This window comes from Polypterus senegalus, chromosome 3 (assembly GCF_016835505.1).
Source record: "Polypterus senegalus isolate Bchr_013 chromosome 3, ASM1683550v1, whole genome shotgun sequence".
NCBI lineage: Eukaryota > Metazoa > Chordata > Cladistia > Polypteriformes > Polypteridae > Polypterus > Polypterus senegalus.
In genome coordinates this window covers 207,903,113-207,923,688 of record NC_053156.1, presented here as the reverse complement: position 1 = coordinate 207,923,688, position 20,576 = coordinate 207,903,113, and the positions used below count along the sequence as shown (strand labels likewise).

Sequence of the window (20,576 nt, the reverse complement as noted above, 5' to 3'; positions counted from 1 at the left end):
AATTCAGCTCAAGAAGTATAAAGTTGCAGAAAGAGGATTTCCAGGAGTAAAAAGATGGTCATTCAACTTAAAGCTTTGGCTAATGTTGCCCTTTCCAAAAGAGGCTGTTCTGTTTGGGTACAAAGATCCAAGAGAATGAAAACATGAAGAGTAAATTAGATAGTATGGAAAGAAATTGACTTTGCTTGCCAAAAGTCTGACACTTTAGAACATTCCCAGCACATATGTAAAAAACATACCTGGGGATTTAGAAGAGCAAAGAGAACAAAGGGGATCATAGAAGGAGAAACAAAGGCCCAAAGAAACCATTTAAAGGGAGTGAAATACCTGTATAGGTGAAGCACAAATTTGAATTGTGTAGGCTGATGATTGGGATTTCTGGAGGCAAAAGTGATGTTAGTAAAAATAAATTCCCAAATCAAGAGGAGCAGACTGTGGTAGATCATGTTCTCAAATTGACTAAATAGGCAAAGAGCTGTAGGGGCAGCCTTGTCTAAAAAGGCATAAGTAGCAGTGGCAGATTACATCTGAGTGGACAGAGAATGAGAAACTTTTAAAAGAGGAAGCAAGGAGACAATAGAAGACAGCGGAATAAAACAAAACCTGATAACAGAGAAGAGCTGAAGATAATCCATTTGGTGCAACCTCTGAAAAAGCCTAGTGAAGGATGAAGATTTATGGCAGTCTGATAGGTCTAAGCGAGCCAAAATAACCAAAACAAGTGGCCAAAGCAAGTGGTTGCTTGAAAACATCAATGATCAGTAGGGTCTATGTCAGGGTAATTTTTTTCAAAGATTAAGGTATAAGGCATCTGTGATGAAAAAGATCCTACAAGTGCATTTAAATCCGAAGGAAGCACTTCATTACGCAGAGTTGTGGGACTCTGGAACAAAGTACCAAAACATGTAGCTGAAGAAGATACCTTGACAAACAAAAATATCTGGATGAGACACTGGGAGAGTTTAGCTGTTAGCTAAACAAACAAGTTCGATTAACTCAATGGTCTCCTTTCGTTTGTTCTTATGATCCAGCACCCAGTGTTGTTTAGAATTAGTAGTACAGTAATCCTTCCTCGATCGCGGGGGTTGTGTTCCAGAACCCCCCGCGATAGGTGAAAATCTGCGAAGTAGTTACCATATGTTTGTATGGTTATTTTTATATATTTTAAGCCCTTAGAAACTCTTCCACATTATTTATAAATATTCTCTGCACGGTTATACAGTAAACCCTTGTTTATCGCGGTTAATCCGCTCCAGACAGATAAATGAATTTCCACGAAGTAGGATTCTTTATTTATAAATGTAATATTTTCACAGTTAGAGCATTGAAAACCTGTTTACGACCTTCTAAATAAGTTTTTTAACATTATTAGAGCCCTCTAGACATGAAATAACACCCTTTAGTCAAAAGTTAAACTGTGCTCCATGACAAGACAGAGATGACAGTTCTTTCTCACAATTAAAAGAATGCAAACATATCTTCCTCTTCAAAGTGCGCGTCAGGAGCAGAGAATGTCAGAGAGAGAGAGAAAAGTAAAGAATCAAAAATCAATAGGGCCATTGGGCTTTTATGTATGCGAAGCACCGCGATAAAGCGGCCGCAATGAAGGGATCAATGTAAAGGTAGTCTTTTCAGCATTTTTTAGAGCGTCCGTATCTTCTAAGCAAACAGCCACTGTGCAAACAGCCCCTCTGCTCACACCCCCTCCGTCAGGAGCAGAGAATGTCAGAGAGAGTGAGAGAGACAGAGGAAAGCAAACAATCAAAAATCAATACGGGCTGTTAGAGCTTTTAAGTGTGTGAAGCACCGCGCGGGAAGCATATTGTATATCATTGAGGAGTTTTATTTAATACGTAATACGTGCTCTGATTGGGTAGCTTCTCAGCCATTGGCCAATAGCGTCCCTTGTATGAAATCAACTGGGCAAACAAACTGAGGAAGCATGTACCATAAATTAAAAGACCCATTGTACGCAGAAATACGCGAACCAGCGAAAAATCTGTGATATATATTTAGATATGCTTACATTTAAAATCCGTGATGGAGTGAAGCTGCGAAAGTCGAAGCGCGATATAGCGAGGGATCACTGTACATGAAAAATATTCCGATTCATACATAATGCTTTTCACATATAAGAGGGCAAAATTGTCTGCCTTGGACAAAAAGAAAAACTGAAAAGCTGTAATAGGTTATTTACTTATTTAACCCCCACATTCTCTATTCATTAGTCAGTGTTATATAGTTATTACAACTCTGAGTCGTTGTGAAAAAATGTAGCCTGGCCTAGACCCTACTAGTCACTGATGTTCTCATAGTACAGTATGTGCGAATGAACCTTACATTTTTGGATTTGAAGACTGCTATATGTCTGTCAGATAAACACCATTGGCATACTGCAGTCTTTAAAGCTTTCCACAGTTAGGTATCAACTTTGAGGTTTGACTGGAACCATCAAAGACAAATCAACTTCTTTTTCTGAAGCCATTCCAGTGTTGTTAGATCATTAATGTAAACAAACATCAGTCACAGCTTAAAGTGTTTTGAAGACTGATGTAGGATTTACTGAATACTTTTCTCGTATTTGGCTTAATTCAATAACGTCCTCTCTCCAAGCAAGTACCCCACTCGATACCATTGAAAAGCATTTATATAACACACTGCTGCCATTACCAATAGAATATTAGCACCCTGGCAAACCCATACATTTAGGGTTCCTGGCACCTATGTTATGAAGACCTTTGTAGGGTTGTCTGCCTTTTTTTTAAAGTCAATTGGGGTTGAAGACTTAAGGCACACCTGCAGCTCACAAGGGCATCTCTGATCTTGAAAATGTTTCAGAGTAGTGACAAGGAAATGGTTCACCAACTAAACTTAAAAGTTAATTTGAATCAATGAGTATTTGAGCTAGTAGATGGAAGCAGATTGAATGGTAACTAGTGATATGCCTGATGTGGAGAGGTAGAGAAACAGAGACTGGTGTGATTTGTTAAACAGGAATGGGATTTCAGAAGAAATCTTTTTGTGGTTCTTGGTGTGGACCAGTCACCTCATAGGTTGATAACATATTGTTTTGTTTTTATTTACCTGTATGAATCATTTATTGTTTACGTATCTCTGTGTATGTGTTTTTGTCTATAAATTACTCTTTTTGCTTTAACTGGGCCTTCTTACTATATTCTGAGTTCGGGGTTGACTCAAAAGTCCCCCTCAATCGATCACTTAGCAAGTTTGAGAATACTATTTCTAGCATTACAAGCTGCTTCTGTAGTGATACATTAGTACTAAACCAATGTTTACATGGTTAGACCACCACACTATGTAGCACATTACAGTAGGGTTAGCTCTATAGCTGGTCTAGGAATTTGGAACTTCTTAAAACAGTTCTGAAGACAGTGATTTCCTTGTTGTGATGTTCTGTGTACTGTATAGCATCACAGATTTTTTTCTACTTTTACTAGGGGGATTCGCTTAGTCATTGACGTGTCTAGAACATATAAAATTATTGTCCATATAAAATTTATAGAGCTGAGAGCACAGGAAGCATTCACACAACTGAGAGGTTAGATGACCGTGGTCTTGTTTGAAAATGGCTGTAAGTAGGGCGTGACTTGAAAGAACCTAATGGCAAAAGTCACAGTCTCACGGGACTTGCTTCCAAAGGTTGTACGTATGACGTGACTTGAAAGAATCTCATGTTAAAAGTCTTCATCTCATGGGACTTAATTCCAAAAAGTCTCTCAAAAAGTCACGTTTCATCCCAAGATTTTTTTATTATAATAGAGAGATATATTGACAAGCCTTTTTACATATATTCATTTGTACCCCATCAGTGTTATAATGGTTTAAATCTATATACAGTCATATGAAAAAGTCTGCATAATAATTTACTTTCAACAAAAAAGATAACAGTGGTATGTCTTTCATTTCCTAGGAACATCTGAGTACTGGGGTGTTTTCTGAACAAAGATTTTTAGTGAAGCATTATTTAGTTGTATGAAATTAAATCAAGTGTGAAAAACTGGCTGTGCAAAAATTTGGGTGCCCTTGTAATTTTGCTGATTTGAATGCATGTAACTAAGTGCTCAATACTGATTACATGCAAAACCAAATTGGTTGGATTAGCTCGTTAAGCCTTGAACCTTATAGACAGGTGTTTCCAATCATGAGAAAAGGTATTTAAGGTGGTCAATTGAAAGTTGTGCTTCCCTTTGACTCTTATCTGAAGAGATACAGCATGGCATCCTCAAAGCAACTCTCAAAAGATCTGAAAACAGAAATTGTTAAGTATCATGGTTTAGGGGAAGGCTGCAAAAAGCTATCTCAGAGGTTTAAACTGTCAGTTTCAACTGTAAGGAATGGAATCAGGAAATGGAAGGCCACAGGCACAGTTGCTGTTAAACTCAGGTCTGGCAGGCCAAGAAAAATACAGGAGCGGAATATGCGCAGGATTGTGAGAATTGTTACAGACAGCACACAGATCACCTCCAAAGACCTGCAAGAACATTTTGCTGCAGATAGTGCATCTGTACATCATTCTACAATTCAGTGCAATTTGCACAAAGAACATCTGTATGGCAGGGTGATGAGAAAGAAGCCCTTTCTGCACTCACTCCACAAACAGAGTCTCTTGTTGTATGCAAATGCTCATTTAGACAAGCGAGATTTATTCTGGAACAAAGTGCTTTGGACTGATGAGACAAAAATTGAGTTATTTGGTTGTAACAAAAAGCGCTTTGCATGGCGGAAGAAGAACACCGCATTCCAAGAAAAACACCTGCTACCTTCTGTCAAATTTGCTGGAGGTATCATCATGCTGTGGGGCTGTGTGGCTAGTTCAGGGACTGGGGCCCGTGTTAAAGTCGAGGGTCGGATGAATTCAACCCAATATCAACAAATTCTTCAGGATCATGTTCAAGCATCAGTCACAAAGTTGAAGTTACGCAGGGGTTGGATATTCCAACAAGACAATGACCCAAAACACAGTTGGAAATCTATAAAGGCATTCATGCAGAGGGAGAAGTACAATGTTCTGAAATGGCCGTCACAGTCCCCTGACTTGAATATCATTGAAAATCTATGGGATGATTTGAAGCAGGCTGTCCATGCTCGGCAGCCATCAAATTTAAGTGAACTGGAGAGATTTTGTATGGAAGAATGGTCCATCGAGGGCCTCCATCGAGAATCCAGACACTCATCAAAGGCTATAGGAGGCATCTAGAGGCTGTTATATTTGCAAAAGGAGGCTCAACTAAGTATTGATGTAATATCTCTGTTGGGGTGCCCAAATTTATGCACCTGTCTAATTTTGTTATGATGCATATTGCATATTTTCTGTTAATCCAATAAACTTAATATGTTGCTGCTAAAATACTGTTTCCATAAGTCATATTGTATATTAAAAGGAAGTTGCTACTTTGAAAGCTCAGCCAATGATAAACAAAAGTCCAAAGAATTAAGAGGGGTTCCCAAACTTTTTCATATAACCGTATATAAAAGACAAATACCACTGACTCACTCATCACGAAATCTCCTGAACCATGAGGACTTGGGACTTGAAATTTGGCATGTAGTTTACCCTTGGCCCATAGTTGCTCACTAAGAAATGGTTCTAAAAATTTCGTGGTCCAAGCGCGAAATTTCTTATGGTTTTTTAGACCTGTTTGTTTGTCTGTCCGCTTTTCACCAGAGAACTACTTAACGGATTTAGTTCGTTTTTTTTTTTTCTATAATCTGCTTGGATATTCCGTTGATTTTATGCCTTTCTCATCACGCTAAGTATTACGATTTATTAGTGCAAATCCAAGAAAGACTCATCGGGCTGCGGGGAGGGGGCCGGGACCCTCCTCACTCACGTGTCTGCCTCAGGGTGTACCCTTAAGTCCGCTTAGTTAGCGAATGAGAGAACTACTTAACAGATTTAGATCTTTTTTTTCTATAATTTGCTTGAACATTCCAGTTGATTTTGTGACTTCTTTCATTGCGCTAAGAATTATAGTTTGCTTCCAGGAGAGATATATTCGTGCTAATCCAAGACAGAGGCTGTTGGCCAAGGGGAGGGGGAAGAGTGATGTCAGGAGTAGAGAGCTGGGCAGGGCCCTCCTCACTGTCCTGTTTCACTAATACGTGGGCGAAGCCGCAGGGGATGGCTAGTATCCTAAAGAATATAAGACACTACAGTAATGCCTTACATAGGCATTACATAGTTCTGTAGCTGTTACAACAATATGGAACTACTCAAAAGGCTGCCTTCCTAGTTAACAAGTACTGCTTCATGTGAGTAAATTCCAATGACTATAATTATTATGGAATTTCTCTTTTTGTATTTAAAATAACATTATTATTCCTAATGCATTTAATGTTGCTAATCCTGATTGTTTTGCAACATGGTTTGTGACAAAATATGCAATGATTCAAAGTACATAGTTTGAAAGAGTACAAAAAGAGAGACAATAAAAGACTGCCACCCAAGCTGGTAGCAATGAATATGCCAATATGTGAAGTGGAGCACAGGAATATGACATACACGCTACTTTCAAATTCAATTCATGAAACAAAGCAGACAAAGAGCTGAAGAAATATAAATAGAAGAATTAGGTTGTACAGTAAATGGAATTAAAATAACATACAAATAACCATTTATCATGACAAAAAAATGAAATAAAGTGAATAGCTAACATGCTGTATGGTGTTATTAAAAGAGATTGTGAGCTTATACAGGATGTAGCAAAAGGAGACTGTCTATTTTGTTTTTAACACGGAATTCCAGAATGAAGTATAATGTGACTTTCTCCGGGAGGTGTCAAATGATTTATTCTTCAGTTCGTATGACAATGACCCCCATCCTTTCAAATGAATATCTGTACTGCGTCCATTTAATGTTGTGATTTTGTAGCTTTTTGAAAAAATAACAAGACATTTCACTAAAAAAAAAACGAAAAAAAAAAAAAAACTCTTCATAGCCCCTGATGATTGCCCTGTCACACTGTCTTGTAAGTGAAATCAATGGTTTTAGTCATGCTCAGCAAGACACCTTTTTTTTTTACCATTATGTTTTTTAGTCCACTGCTTCACTGCTGTGTGCAAAGAATTGTCCTTCTGATTTATTTCTTACAGATTAACTATTTTTAAGGCTTTATTTTTTTGTCATAGGTTAATTTGTGCATCTTTCATACATTTTAGTTTAGCCATCACATCTTCAAATTTGCTTAAACACATCTATAAAACATTGACAACAATCATTAAACTCATTTAAAATATAGCATTTTTGCAACCAGCAGTTTTACCCTTTAACACTCTATTCAAAAAATGAGAAGAGCAGCCACTGTACCTTTGTAGGAGTTCTGTAACAGGGCACGGGTATCCAGTGCTTTTTTTGATTTATCAAAAGCAATAAGATTATTGCAATCAAAGCCATCATTATAGGCAGGGTTACCCAGGCAACGGAGTGAAAGCTGTTGTCATTATTTGGTGCTGGTACTTCTGAATATTCCACTTTAAGGTTTCCCATTTCACCTGCATAAAAGAAAATCAAAAATAATTTATATTTGCAATCTAAATATTATTTTGGGGTTCAGTACATAGCTTATCCTTTGTTTCTACATTTAGTACCAAAAGTATACAGTTGTTTTGTAAATCTGCAATGTGTCTTTTATAAATTATTGAAATCAATCAATACACACAGGTTGGTAAAGGGGTACTGTAAACCTCAGAAATTGAAGTGCTTACAAAGACAAATAACTACTTTTTTTTGTGATCTGAGAAGGAAGACATGGCAGGTACAAATGATAGCCAAAGCAGAAATCATTTTCTTTATCTGAGGCTGTGAAAAAAATATATACCTTGGATTAAAAGCAAAATCATGTTCTGGTTTCAGAAGACTAAAATTAAATTCTGAAAGAACTATCATTTTTATCTCCACACTGGGCTTTCAAAAAAGTTCCAAGAAGAGCAAACTGCTTAGAAGTGCACAAACTTCCATAATAATTTTAGAACTTCTCAACCCAAAAACTGCATGTGTTTCATAAGCTTTTGTGTGCATCTTCTGTGCCAGCCTATTACATTCAGATTTTGGATCAACTTTATAAAATGTTTAGGAATGAATGTTTAGGAAGTTTACTGAATGATTAGGATGGTAAATGACACTCAAACACTACATTTAATGTTAATGTTTTTTGTTTAATAGTATGAAGCACTGTATTTAATATGCTTTCTAATTTTGGGAACTAAGTCTACAGCATTTTGTGATTGTGTTACAGATGAAATACACTACCTAAAATTACAGTTATTAAAATTAAAGTATGTGAATTTCTCTTTGGGATTAATAAAGTATCTATCTATCTATCTATCTATCTATCTATCTAAAATCTGAAGGTTCATTGATAAATATGCCATTTCACATATAATACCATGATTATTATTATTATATTACTATTCACAAACATCCAAGATATACAAATAAAAAAATTAAAAAATTGCTTTGCAACAGACTGTTTTCCACATTTTTTTGAAATATCAGAGCATTTTCTGAAATATCAAAGCATTACAAAACATTCTAAATGTAATATGTTGAATGTCATACACTGAGTGCTCAATTGTAGACATGTGTTTAAACATGATAAGCCACATCTTCAAGGTGATACTAAACATTATACATTCACCCTGTAAGAATTGCACTTCCTCCAAAATGTAAGCAAGGTTTATAATGTAAATCAACAAAAATGAAACAGAGCAAGTAACAGCCTAGAAACTTAGTCTGCACAGATCAATGTGGCTGGTTCCTCTGTTCACAATGTATTTAAGCATTTTGAACTAATATAAATCATTCTTAGACATCTAATAGACATTTAATTTAGATAGATAGATAGATAGATAGATAGATAGATAGATAGATAGATAGATAGATAGATAGATAGATAGATAGATAGATAGATAGATAGATAGATAGTATTTTATTTGTCCCATATGAGAAATTTGTCATTTTACCAAAAATGAAATAAATATAACTAGCTGATTACCCAGTGGCTTCGCTCACTGAGTGCAAGGGAAAAAAATAAAATGCAGTATATAAATTATTAAACAGTAAAACATTAACATGTAAGAAGTAAAGACACACTGAGCAGTACTGGAGTGCTTTCGGGTAAAGTACATTTTAAAGGTGCTATAACACAACAGGTAAGTAGTACTAACAGCAGCTTAAATGTATTTGGATCATCTCTCGGTAGCAGATCCCTTGTGAAAGGTGCTACACGACCGCTGTGGTATAGAAATTACATTTTCTATGTGATCCTGCAAATTTCTGCCTGACAGCCTTGCACTACGTGCCTGTAATTTAAAAGAAAAATAATTCTGAGAAATGTGGACGCTGCCCTTCCGTGCTTAACGGGCAGAAGGTCCAAACAATTCCCAAGTCCAAAACTTAACATGAAGAGGTCGGTTCATCTTCTTAGATGTAAACCCTCCATCGTCTTAAGAGAATTCATCACAGAAGCAACCTTGAATGTTACGTGGTTTTAGTGACCTGAACTCACTTTAAGGGACAGTAAGTATTTGTGCAGCGCAATTTACAAAGAGAGTTTTGCTTCGATGGTGCCGATCACACTCATTCACAAAGATTTCCACTCTACCATGAGCCAAGGGGGGACTCGAAGTGTCACAAACAATGCGAGAAGAGAGGACAACGCCCAAAACTGCAAAACTCTCGACCCGGCGGAGCAGCCCGACATTCCGCGCCTCCCAGCGTCCACTTTGTTCTCATGACCCCTCACCGCTGAACGGTGTCGTCTTCATATTGTTTACAGCTCGGCACAGTTAAAAAGTAAAAAGACACAAAGCTGTTTTTCTCATCTCTTTTACTATCAAGTACTGGCAATTAAAAAAAGTTATAATATGGGAGTTTCCACGACGGTCACGTGGACGAATAAATAAAACTTCTCTGTCAGAACGCGCCTGCCGGCGGACAGCTCAGCGCTGGAGTCCAGAGAGGAGGGCTGGGAGAGGGTGACGTGGGGGCACACTTCTATGGGATAGATCAGTGTGTTTGTGTTTACTTCTTTTCAAAATTAGTAAAATAACTCTCACACAAATAATAACTATTCGTAAAGATGATATAAAAGTGGCGTCCACAAACGAAGTGATTAGTTACTGTTTTATAATATGTTCTGTAGTCATACGTAATTTACGTTTTGCGTGGTCATACGTAATTTCCATTTCAAACACGAAAAAGAATTTTATATATATAGATAAACAAATATACACCATTATTACTAAAAAGAAAGAAAAATCAGCAGTCACCATCACAGTGATGCATTATAAAGACATACTGTAATTTTAGTATAAAGATGCCTCAGTAGTGTTTCTGGAATGGAATAACCTGTTGGCTGAAAGTACTCAGTGTTAGTATGTCAGAGAGAGGCAGTAGAGCATTGTTCATAATTGCACTTAGCTTTGTTTTCATTCTCTTGTCCACTGCTATCTCCAGCAGGTTGAGAGTGTGTCCCATAACTGAGCCTGTCCTTTTCAGTCAAGTTATTGATTTGGAGGACCTCTCTACAAGTTAAATGACAGAGATCACTGACTTCCACTGAACTGTGATTAAAAATACTTCCACTGAGAGCTAAACCATTTTTTGTAAAAACAAACAAAAAAAAAAACTGCCATAAAAGTGGGTCGAACATTCATATTTTAAGAAGAGAGATTATTTAAGACCTTGGAGAAATCACCTATATTTTGTTGGAATGATCTCTCTTCTGTTAAAAATCGTCATTTATCGAGGTAATAAAAAGCAGTTCAAACTGCTTTTTCATTTTTGACATTATGAATAAATCGGCTGCATGCATCAGTTTTTCTTCACCTTTGTGGTCACCTTGTGAATGAATCCTTTATTTTAAAAAAAATCATGAAGTATTAGACCCAAGATGTCTTAACACTCAATTATGGGGGGCAAGCCCAGCATTAAATAAGATAGGGATAAGTGAATTGGAACACATATGCAGAGACATTTTTTTCCGATAAGACAGCTTTTCAAAAAAGTTGGAGACATTTCAAATGTATTATAGTCTCCCTACTTCTCAGGACATTGGTAACTGTGATCTACACTTTTTCTTTCACCTCATCATCATTATCTGCAAACTGACGCTTACTGCATTTGTAAACAGTTTAGAAGGAAGAGAATCCAAAGATGCTGGGTCTAAACTCAACTTGGAAAGTTGATAATATTCTGTTTCTTTATTGGAAGTATGCTCATTGTGTAGGCAGCTGTGTGAGGGTGCACATTATTCAGTAACAATAAATAGTCCTCCATGATGCCCATAACTGGCTTCAGAAGATGTTAAAGAGTGTTCAAAAAACAAAGCACCATCAGTAAAAACATAAAATTGCATGACACTTCTTTATTCTTTAGTGCAAATCCATAGGTGCCTTACTCACAGACCACCAAACCAGGTGAAGTCATAGTGAGTTAATTCACAAAATGTAACTCTTTCTATCACAGTAGAAAAGATCCGAATTTACAAAAAAAAAATTGAGTAACTCACTTTGTTTCTAAATAAAAATAGTGTTATAAGTGCCAGTAATTTTAAATGTTTTTGATGCTGATATATTCCACAAGCAAAAAAAAAAATTCTATTTGGTTATTATGAACATATCAAATTTTTTCCTGTTTTAATTTGAATCTGGGAAAGGCAACTTGAAGAAGTGAACTAATAGTGGCCCAAATGCTGAAATAAGTAATGCATAAATCAGATCTGTGAATGAATGAATCTGTGGTGCAAGAAGTAATGAACTAAAAGGCTTCAAGTATCAAGAATTAACCCCCGTGTGCAGTTTATGAACTCTGGCTCTCTTCTAGCTCCAGGCTAGTAAAATGCAAGTAAGTGGCAGGCAGCCTAATTACATTTAGGTGCATTCTCTCTCTGAATTGCTGCTCTGCAGTCTATTTTTATCATTTATAGAACGTTCAAAAGAAATGTTTTACACAATAAAGTTATTCTTTACCTATATCTGTAGCTTTCCGATTGTCCACTTCTTTTTGGGCTGGTATCAGAGTGAAATTTTTGGATTGAGGTATTTCTTACATGTAATCAGTAATGTCAGAGAAACAGGCTTTTCACCAATTCATGAAACATGAGCAGGTTTGAAAATGTCATGTAGTGTAATATGCTTTGTTTAACCTCTTTATATTATTTTTAAGGTAAGAGAGACCTCTAACTTATCAGATATAAAGATTTATTTAAACACACAGGCCAGGGTGCTTCTGTCATATCAGATTTATTACTGTATGTATTCCAGCTTATCGTAATCCCAAATATGGATGCTGAAATTATACAGAGTATTCTTCAGAAAAGGTCTTGTTGATGCACATTAAAGCAGCTTTTCAAGTCTTATATTCTGTGTTCTACTTGTCCGCTAACATTTTCTTTTTATTTTGCTTACTCACATTATATATATATATATATACAGTGGTGTGAAAAACTTTTTGCCCCCTTCCTGATTTCTTCTTCTTTTGCATGTTTGTCACACAAAATGTTTCTGATCATCAAACACATTTAACCATTAGTCAAATATAACACAAGTAAACACAAAATGCAGTTTTTAAATGATGGTTTTTATTATTTAGGGAGAAAAAATCCAAACCTACATGGCCCTGTGTGAAAAAGTAATTGCCCCTGAACCTAATAACTGGTTGGGCCACCCTTAGCAGCAATAACTGCAATCAAGCGTTTGATAACTTGCAATGAGTCTTTACAGCTCTGGAGGAATTTTGGGCCACTCATCTTTTCAGAATTGTTGTAATTCAGCTTTATTTGAGGGTTTTCTAGCATGAACCGCCTTTTTAAGGTCATGCCATAGCATCTCAATTGGATTCAGGTCAGGACTTTGACTAGGCCACTCCAAAGTCTTCATTTTGTTTTTCTTCAGCCATTCAGAGGTGGATTTGCTGGTGTGTTTTGGGTCATTGTCCTGTTGCAGCACCCAAGATCGCTTCAGCTTGAGTTGACAAACAGATGGCGGACATTCTCCTTCAGGATTTTTTGGTAGACAGTAGAATTCATGGTTCCATCTATCACAGCCAGCCTTCCAGGTCCTGAAGCAGCAAAACAACCCCAGACCATCACACTACCACCACCATATTTTACTGTTGGTATGATGTTCTTTTTCTGAAATGCTGTGTTCCTTTTACGCCAGATGTAACGGACATTTGCCTTCCAAAAGTTCAACTTTTGTCTCATCAGTCCACAAGGTATTTTCCCAAAAGTCTTGGCAATCATTGAGATGTTTCTTAGCAAAATTGAGACGAGCCCTAATGTTCTTTTGCTTAACAGTGGTTTGCATCTTGAAATCTGCCATGCAGGCCGTTTTGCCCAGTCTCTCTCTTATGGTGGAGTCGTGAACACTGACCTTAATTGAGGCAAGTGAGGCCTGCAGTTCTTTAGACGTTGTCCTGGGGTCTTTTGTGACCTCTCGGATGAGTTGTCTCTGCGCTCTTGGGGTAATTTTGGTCGGCCGGCCACTCCTGTGAAGGTTCAGCACTGTTCCATGTTTTTGCCATTTGTGGATAATGGCTCTCACTGTGGTTCACTGGAGTCCCAAAGCTTTAGAAATGGCTTTATAACCTTTAGCAGACTGATAGATCTCAATGACTTCTGTTCTCATTTGTTCCTGAATTTCTTTGGATCTTGGCATGATGTCTAGCTTTTGAGGTGCTTTTGGTCTACTTCTCTGTGTCAGGCAGCTCCTATTGAAGTGATTTCTTGATTGAAACAAGTGTGGCAGTAATCAGGCCTGGGGTGGCTACGGAAATTGAACTCAGGTGTGATACACCACAGTTAGGTGATTTTTGAACAAGGGGCAATTACTTTTCACACAGGGCCATGTAGGTTTGGATTTTTTTCTCCCTAAATAATAAAAACCATCATTTAAAAACTGCATTTTGTGTTTACTTGTGTTATATTTGACTAATGGTTAAATGTGTTTGATGATCAGAAACATTTTGTGTGACAAACATGCAAAAGAAGAAGAAATCAGGAAGGGGGCAAATAGTTTTCACACCACTGTATATATATATATATATATATATATATATATATATATATATATATATATATATATATATATATATATATATTTTTTTTTTTTTTTTTTCTTGACAATGTTATTAGGGCATCTAGTTTTCTTATATTACAAAAAAAAATGTACTGAAGAGTTTTTATAGATTTATCACACCATTTCATGGTTTTCATTTTTAAAAATGTTTGTAAAATTAAATCATTTATATTCTTTTCAGCATAGATTTGATTAAACTTGATTAACACTTCAATTTTCTTATTGTTGACTGATCTTTTACTCTCTTAGTCCTTAGTGAATGTCAAAAAAGTCTCAGTGATGATTCATATGAAATCAACAGGGAAATAAAAAGTCAACATTGTTAATTAGTTTAAAAAAATGATTAAAAGTTTAAAAAAAATCTGTCATGAAAAATACCTACAGGTGCCATTCACATACATTTTTGGGACTCTCTACACACCCTTTAAAATTATATTATGAAGATTGAGATGCCATAACAAAAGTCTTCCTGATGTTTACCTAGTGCTGTATTTCACATTCAGACATGCTTCTCTTCATTTATTCATTCTCTGCCACTGCTTTAACCAATGCATGCTTGCCATATCCAGCACCTCTTTACCAGCAGAACTTGGAGCAAGAGAGGAACTAGTGGACAGCAAACAAACATGCACACCTTTAAACCACTTAAAATGGGTCTCTTTGATATTTCGGTTAACCCTACGCATGTCTTGCAGTTTTGTTGGACAATATGTCAATCTTTATTGGTGATGAGCAAATCCTGCAGAGTTCACTTTGTGGAAATTATTTGAGAACTTTGCCTAATTTGTCGAAATGCATTGTAGTCAATGGGGAAGTAGAACCTGAACTAGTTTTGAGTAGATAACAACAGTGCAATGGTCTTCTGATTGTCCATGAGGACTAGGGTGTCTGCCACCTATGCTAGACTGATTATTGTGGCCAAACATGTGATCTGAGTTGTGAGGGAACAGTGCTAAAGCTAACCAATACTCCACAATGCATCAAAACAAAAGATGGTGATGGAACAATAGCCACAGGTAAGCTGGACTAAGTTACAAGAGTAGAATACATGTACAAAAAAGTCTAATGTACTGGCTCAGGCTTGCTGGTGTGGATTGAATGTTTTTGCCTGTATTGTATAAATTACTAATTGCAAGTGTAATCTTTACTTGTAGCTATATTTTGAGATGGGAAGAGGAGACATTAAAAGACATAATCAATTAATCAGTGTGGCTCTGTGTAGGAAACTAGCCTGAGCCCTCTGCAAAGGTAAGGCTATTTTTGATAAAGTGCATAGGGGTCATTGAACCAACTGTCAGACTTTGTAATACTATCTATCTATCTATCTATGTATCTATCTATGTATCTATCTATCTATCTATCTATCTATCTATCTATCTATCTATCTATCTATCTATCTATCTATCTATCTATCTATCTATCTATCTATCTATCTATCTATCTATCTATCTATCTATCTATCTATCTATCTATCTATCTATCTATCTATCTATCTATCTATCATATGTCAAAAAAGTGTGTAGAATGCCCTGACATTGAACTTTAGCTTTATTTTTTTCCATATGCTGTAAGAGTCCAAACTTTAGTTTAGATGATTGGGGAGCAAAATGCCATTAGTAGTGAATCCTTGTATCTGTTTATTTTATTTACTTTAGTAACATTTTTTTTAAAGCTGGAGCACATTTCCATACTGCTGAAATCTGTACATTACATATATACTTAAATGCATTATTTTACATGCAAATTCAGTGCAGTTGCTGGTGGGTTTCACTGTATTTACTGCATACTTAAAATTCTGGGACAGTGAAGACAATTCATGTTAGCTTTGATATTGACTGAAAATACAGCTACTGTATTACTTTTATTGTATTTTTATTTTTAAAGTTTTAAAGTCAGTGCTTACTCAGTTTTGTGTGGCACAGTGGTGCAGTGGTAGTGCTGCTGCCTCTCAGTAAAGTAACCAGAGTGTGCATCCTGGGTCATCCTTACGTGGAGATTGCATGTGCTCCCCATGAATGCATGGGTATCCTCCCACTGTCCAAGGATATGCAGGTTAGGTGTACTGGTGACAGTAAACCTGCCCTAGTGTGTGTTTGGGGTGTGCTTGTCTTGGACTGGCGTTCTGTCTAGGGTTTGTTCCTGCCTTGTGCCCTGTGCTAGCTGGGTTAGGCTCCATCACCCCTGCAATCCTGTTTAGGACTAAGCGGGTTAGAAAATGACATGAAATATTCAATTTTGTTTCAAAATTTCGGAACTAATTTTGATCAATATGTATTTACAAGGGAACAAAATTGAATTGAACTTTGTTTTGGAATGTTTAATAATAGAAGCACAAGAAATACTTTTCTGTTGTATTATATTTAACTATCCTAAAGTCATGATGCAGTGTTACAAAAAGACATACTGGGTATTTAGTTATTTGCCATTTTTATTTCCTGAACTTTGTGACATAATAACAGTTTTCAGATGATTTTGTCTTATATCTGTCCTAATGCAAAGTAGATACTTCAAACTTTCCATGCAAGTCACAAAAGTATACATACCATTATGTATGATAGTATGATTTAAATTAATTCTTTGGTGGCTTGTATTTCTGAAAATGTGCTTGAATTAATGCAGAACATTTACCAAAAAACAAATGATTACATAATGTATTCTGTGCACAGAACTGTAGAAAAAAAACACAAATGTTATACACAAGGCACCTTTTTAAAGTAGAACATCATAATTAAAAATATATGTCTTTTTTTCCTGATTCTTGGAAGTTATTTTACAAGATGTTCTTGCTGCAGTTTGCCACGTCATTATATTAACTACTGTACATCACATCAGACCTTTGCAAACATCGTATGTTTAACATTACATTGTTCTGCATATTATTTTCCAACCCTAACTACATTACTGAATATGTTTCTATACAAACTGATCAGCATACAATGGATTATTTTCTATTTACATGGCACAAAATTATGTACCTGTATTTTTATAACTGTGCCCTTGTCTAATGTAGATATTTACGTATATTTTTTATGCAACCCTCCCTAGATCTGCAAAACTAGATGATTATTATTAAAATTGTTTAAGTTTGCATCTTGTAATTTCATAAACTGTCATAATTATAATTAATACTTTCTGATTTGCCAAGTAGCATTACTCTCATTCACAGCTGCTTGCAATGTTACAATGTATAAATTTCTACTAACTGGTGTCCAATACAAAAGAATCCAATAAAAATTATGATTCTGTGTCCTCCTGCATTTAAGAAAGACAACACAAAAGCCTGCTGCCAGAAAGATATTTATTAAAAAATTCAATATGCATAATTAATACAATCTCTCCATGTCATCATGACAGCGCTTTTGTCATTAAGATTTGCTGGAGTTCCTGCAGTCATTTTTAAATTAAGGAATAATAATAATAATAGTAGTAATAATGATGATAAACTATTTAATTATTTTAATGAGACAATCTTTGTAACTGATAAAAATAAACTTTAATATCCTGAAACGTTCACAATACATAGAGTCTAGGCATGTCTTAATTACAAGTTTCGTCTCTAATGAATTGGCACTATGAAATTTTAAAATAAGTTATTTTTGAAAACAGATAGTTTTAAGAAAACAACCTTGCAGTTCTTCTGGCACACACTTCTGCTCATTAAAAGGCATTGATCTTATACTTAATACTTACGACCTTGGCCAACTGCTGTGATAAGAAAAGGATATTGTCTTGCTGCCGGTTTATACAGTAGGTGACAGCAAGAATGTTTGTATACTTTCATTTTGCTCTGTCATTGAAGTTGTGTTGTAGGAGACTTTTTGTGGTATTTTGACCATATGCTGCAATTGAATATACATGGTAAGAATGACTGTAGTCTTAATATCCTAATTCAAATTCAAAGCACAGAGATTTTGATATTATGGTTCAAGAGAGTGAATGTATTCATTCAAGTAGCCATATTTTAAATTTAAATTGGGCAACCATTCTCTCTTTTTTTTTTTAAATTTTATTGATTTTATTGTAATCATCCATCCATCCATTATTCAACCCTCTATACCCTAACTAAAGGGTCACAGGGGTCTGCTGGAGCCAATGCCAGCCAACACTGGGCCCAAGGCAGGAAACAAATACTGGGCAGGGCGCCAGCCCACCACAGTAATGTAATCATTCCATGCAAATAGATCAATTTTTACAAAAAATAAGATTGCAAACAAATCAACCCCCATCCCTGAGAAAGACAGCATGGCCAAAGGAGTAAAACTTAAAGGTAGTAAAAATAAATAAATTGATGAGTTTAATAAGCCGATAAAGATAAATGGAGAAGAAAAAGAAATGGGGAGAGAATCTGCTTCCTCAGTGCTTTATGAGCTTATTCTAAAATATTATTGATTAGATCCTGGCAGGTTTTGAAAAAGTTCTGCACAGATCCTTTAAGTGAGAATTTGATTTTTTCCAGTTTCAAATAATATAAAACATCAGTTAAGTTGTGTCTCTGCTGTTTTCATCAGTATGATCACTGGTGTACACTTGAATGGGTCATAGCTGAATATGATGTAAAAAAACATGGTAAGACTGCCTTCCTATATAAAGATTGAGAGATCAAGTAATTCAAGTACTTTGAGGTGTTGTTCACAAGTAAGAGTAAAAGTTATTGGTAGACTGAAAACATCTGGGAAATGTTTCAAATTTGGAAGTGTCCAAAATGAGATTCCACTTCTCTGGGTTTGATATCACACTCCACATTTGGTTAGGAGCTCCGTGATACCAGACAATTATTCAGGTTAGCGCATTTCCATTACCATCCTCACCAGGACAGCAGAAGAAAAAAAGAGATGACTCAAAGCATTTATTTACATATAGCATACAGCTAAACAACAAGAAAAATGGTCTCACACAGAGAGTTATATTTGTTTTTGGAAACCTTTTTGTTTCTACCTGTAAATGCATTCTGTAAAAAGTATGATTTTGTTTTATTTGAATAGGCTTTTATGTGTTAAAACAAAAACATATCATATTGTGAAGGAGCTGTTTTCTTTAACAGATGTCTCTTTAATGTGTTTAAGCCAGATATTTCCCTTGAATTGTTCCAAAAGACTCTATCATTATGAGGTCCAATGTTGTTTTGTTGTAATGTCAGAAATTCTCTAAAATTATACTTTCTGAGCTCAGAAAAATGCCTGAACGTGGTTCAACATTTTTACTGTTCAAGCAGAAGAAATCATGCAGTGCTTTTCTCTATAGAATTCTGAATGCTTCATAAACACCTGCATGCATAGTTATTCTCACCCCTGGGTTCATTATGAACACTTTGTGCTGACTATAATTTTCCAATTTTTCAGGAGTAATTACAGTGTCACTGAGAGGAGAATAGAGATACCTGGGCTTAATCACTGCTAAAACATACCTAGCGATGAAAAGGATTACTCTCATGTAAAAAAAAAAAAAAATCTGTTCATAATAATAAGACATGTCATATGAAGAATGGAAAATAACAAAACAAACAGTAACAGAGATGAAAAATATCCAGATTTTAAATTATTTTCAATTTTACATCTGTACTCATGCTATAGCTGTAGATGTAGCAATTAAATTGCAAGACTCGTTTCAAAATGCACTTAATGAAATCATTGTATCCACATGTTCCAGACATTTAAAAGTAATTTGCAAGCTACACATCACTGCAAATATGCCCATGTAGATATCAAAGCATCCTAGGAAGTCATTTTGGGACAAGGCTTTAATAACTCTCTCATTTTTCCATGGATGCCTAAAGCTTTTCAGTTTTCAGGATAATAGAAGTTGTAATGGGCGTATCTGGTGTATTCTATGCAAACTTGAATGTTTAAAAAATATTGTGTTGCCACTTTGCTTAATAAAGCACAAGATCATGGTAGAATGCTGTAACATCTCATTATATAGTAGCACAACTTTCTAGTAAAAGGCCATGTGCATACGGTTAAAGGAAACAGTAAGACAGCCTAACAACATAATCACATTACCTGTATATGTCGAAAGACTTTTTTCTCATATGTAAATATATATATTTTAATACATTTGGACCAATAAGCCACCAGCAATGTAATCCAAAGCAAAGTAAAAGAAGACAGAGTGGGATATTATAAAGAGATCAATTTTAATTTTACATTTTAAATTCAAATTGAGTCATGCAGACTTTGAAATTCTCTCTAAAGTCTTTATTTGATTCCCATGGTAGGCATCCTTCTGAAGTTGAGGGTGTCTGACCTTAAAATTAAAAAAGAAAAAAGACTTGCAACTAAATCTAGACTTGCTGGTCACTTTGATAACTGCAGAATTTAAAATAAGGAGTTACTGTAATAAGCTCATGAGTAATGCTATGTTCGCAGAATATTTCCAGAGAAGTGCAAGAAGTTGTGCAGCTGGGATAGACAAACATGCCCCATAATGCTTTAAAAATCCAGTGTGACATCACAGAGCTGTAGCAGCTATGCACAGAC

General features: G+C 35.7%; 1 protein-coding gene across 2 annotated transcripts in view; it reads right to left on the bottom strand.

Annotated features, from left to right (window-relative positions):
• crim1 (cysteine rich transmembrane BMP regulator 1 (chordin-like)) overlaps positions 1–20,576 on the bottom strand; it is an 852,254-nt gene that overhangs the window by 3,923 nt on the left and 827,755 nt on the right. For both annotated transcript variants that reach the window (XM_039748389.1, XM_039748388.1), the window contains one exon: positions 7,328–7,512. In XM_039748389.1, the coding sequence (XP_039604323.1) occupies positions 7,328–7,512 (185 nt within the window). The remainder of the gene's footprint in view (positions 1–7,327; positions 7,513–20,576) is intronic.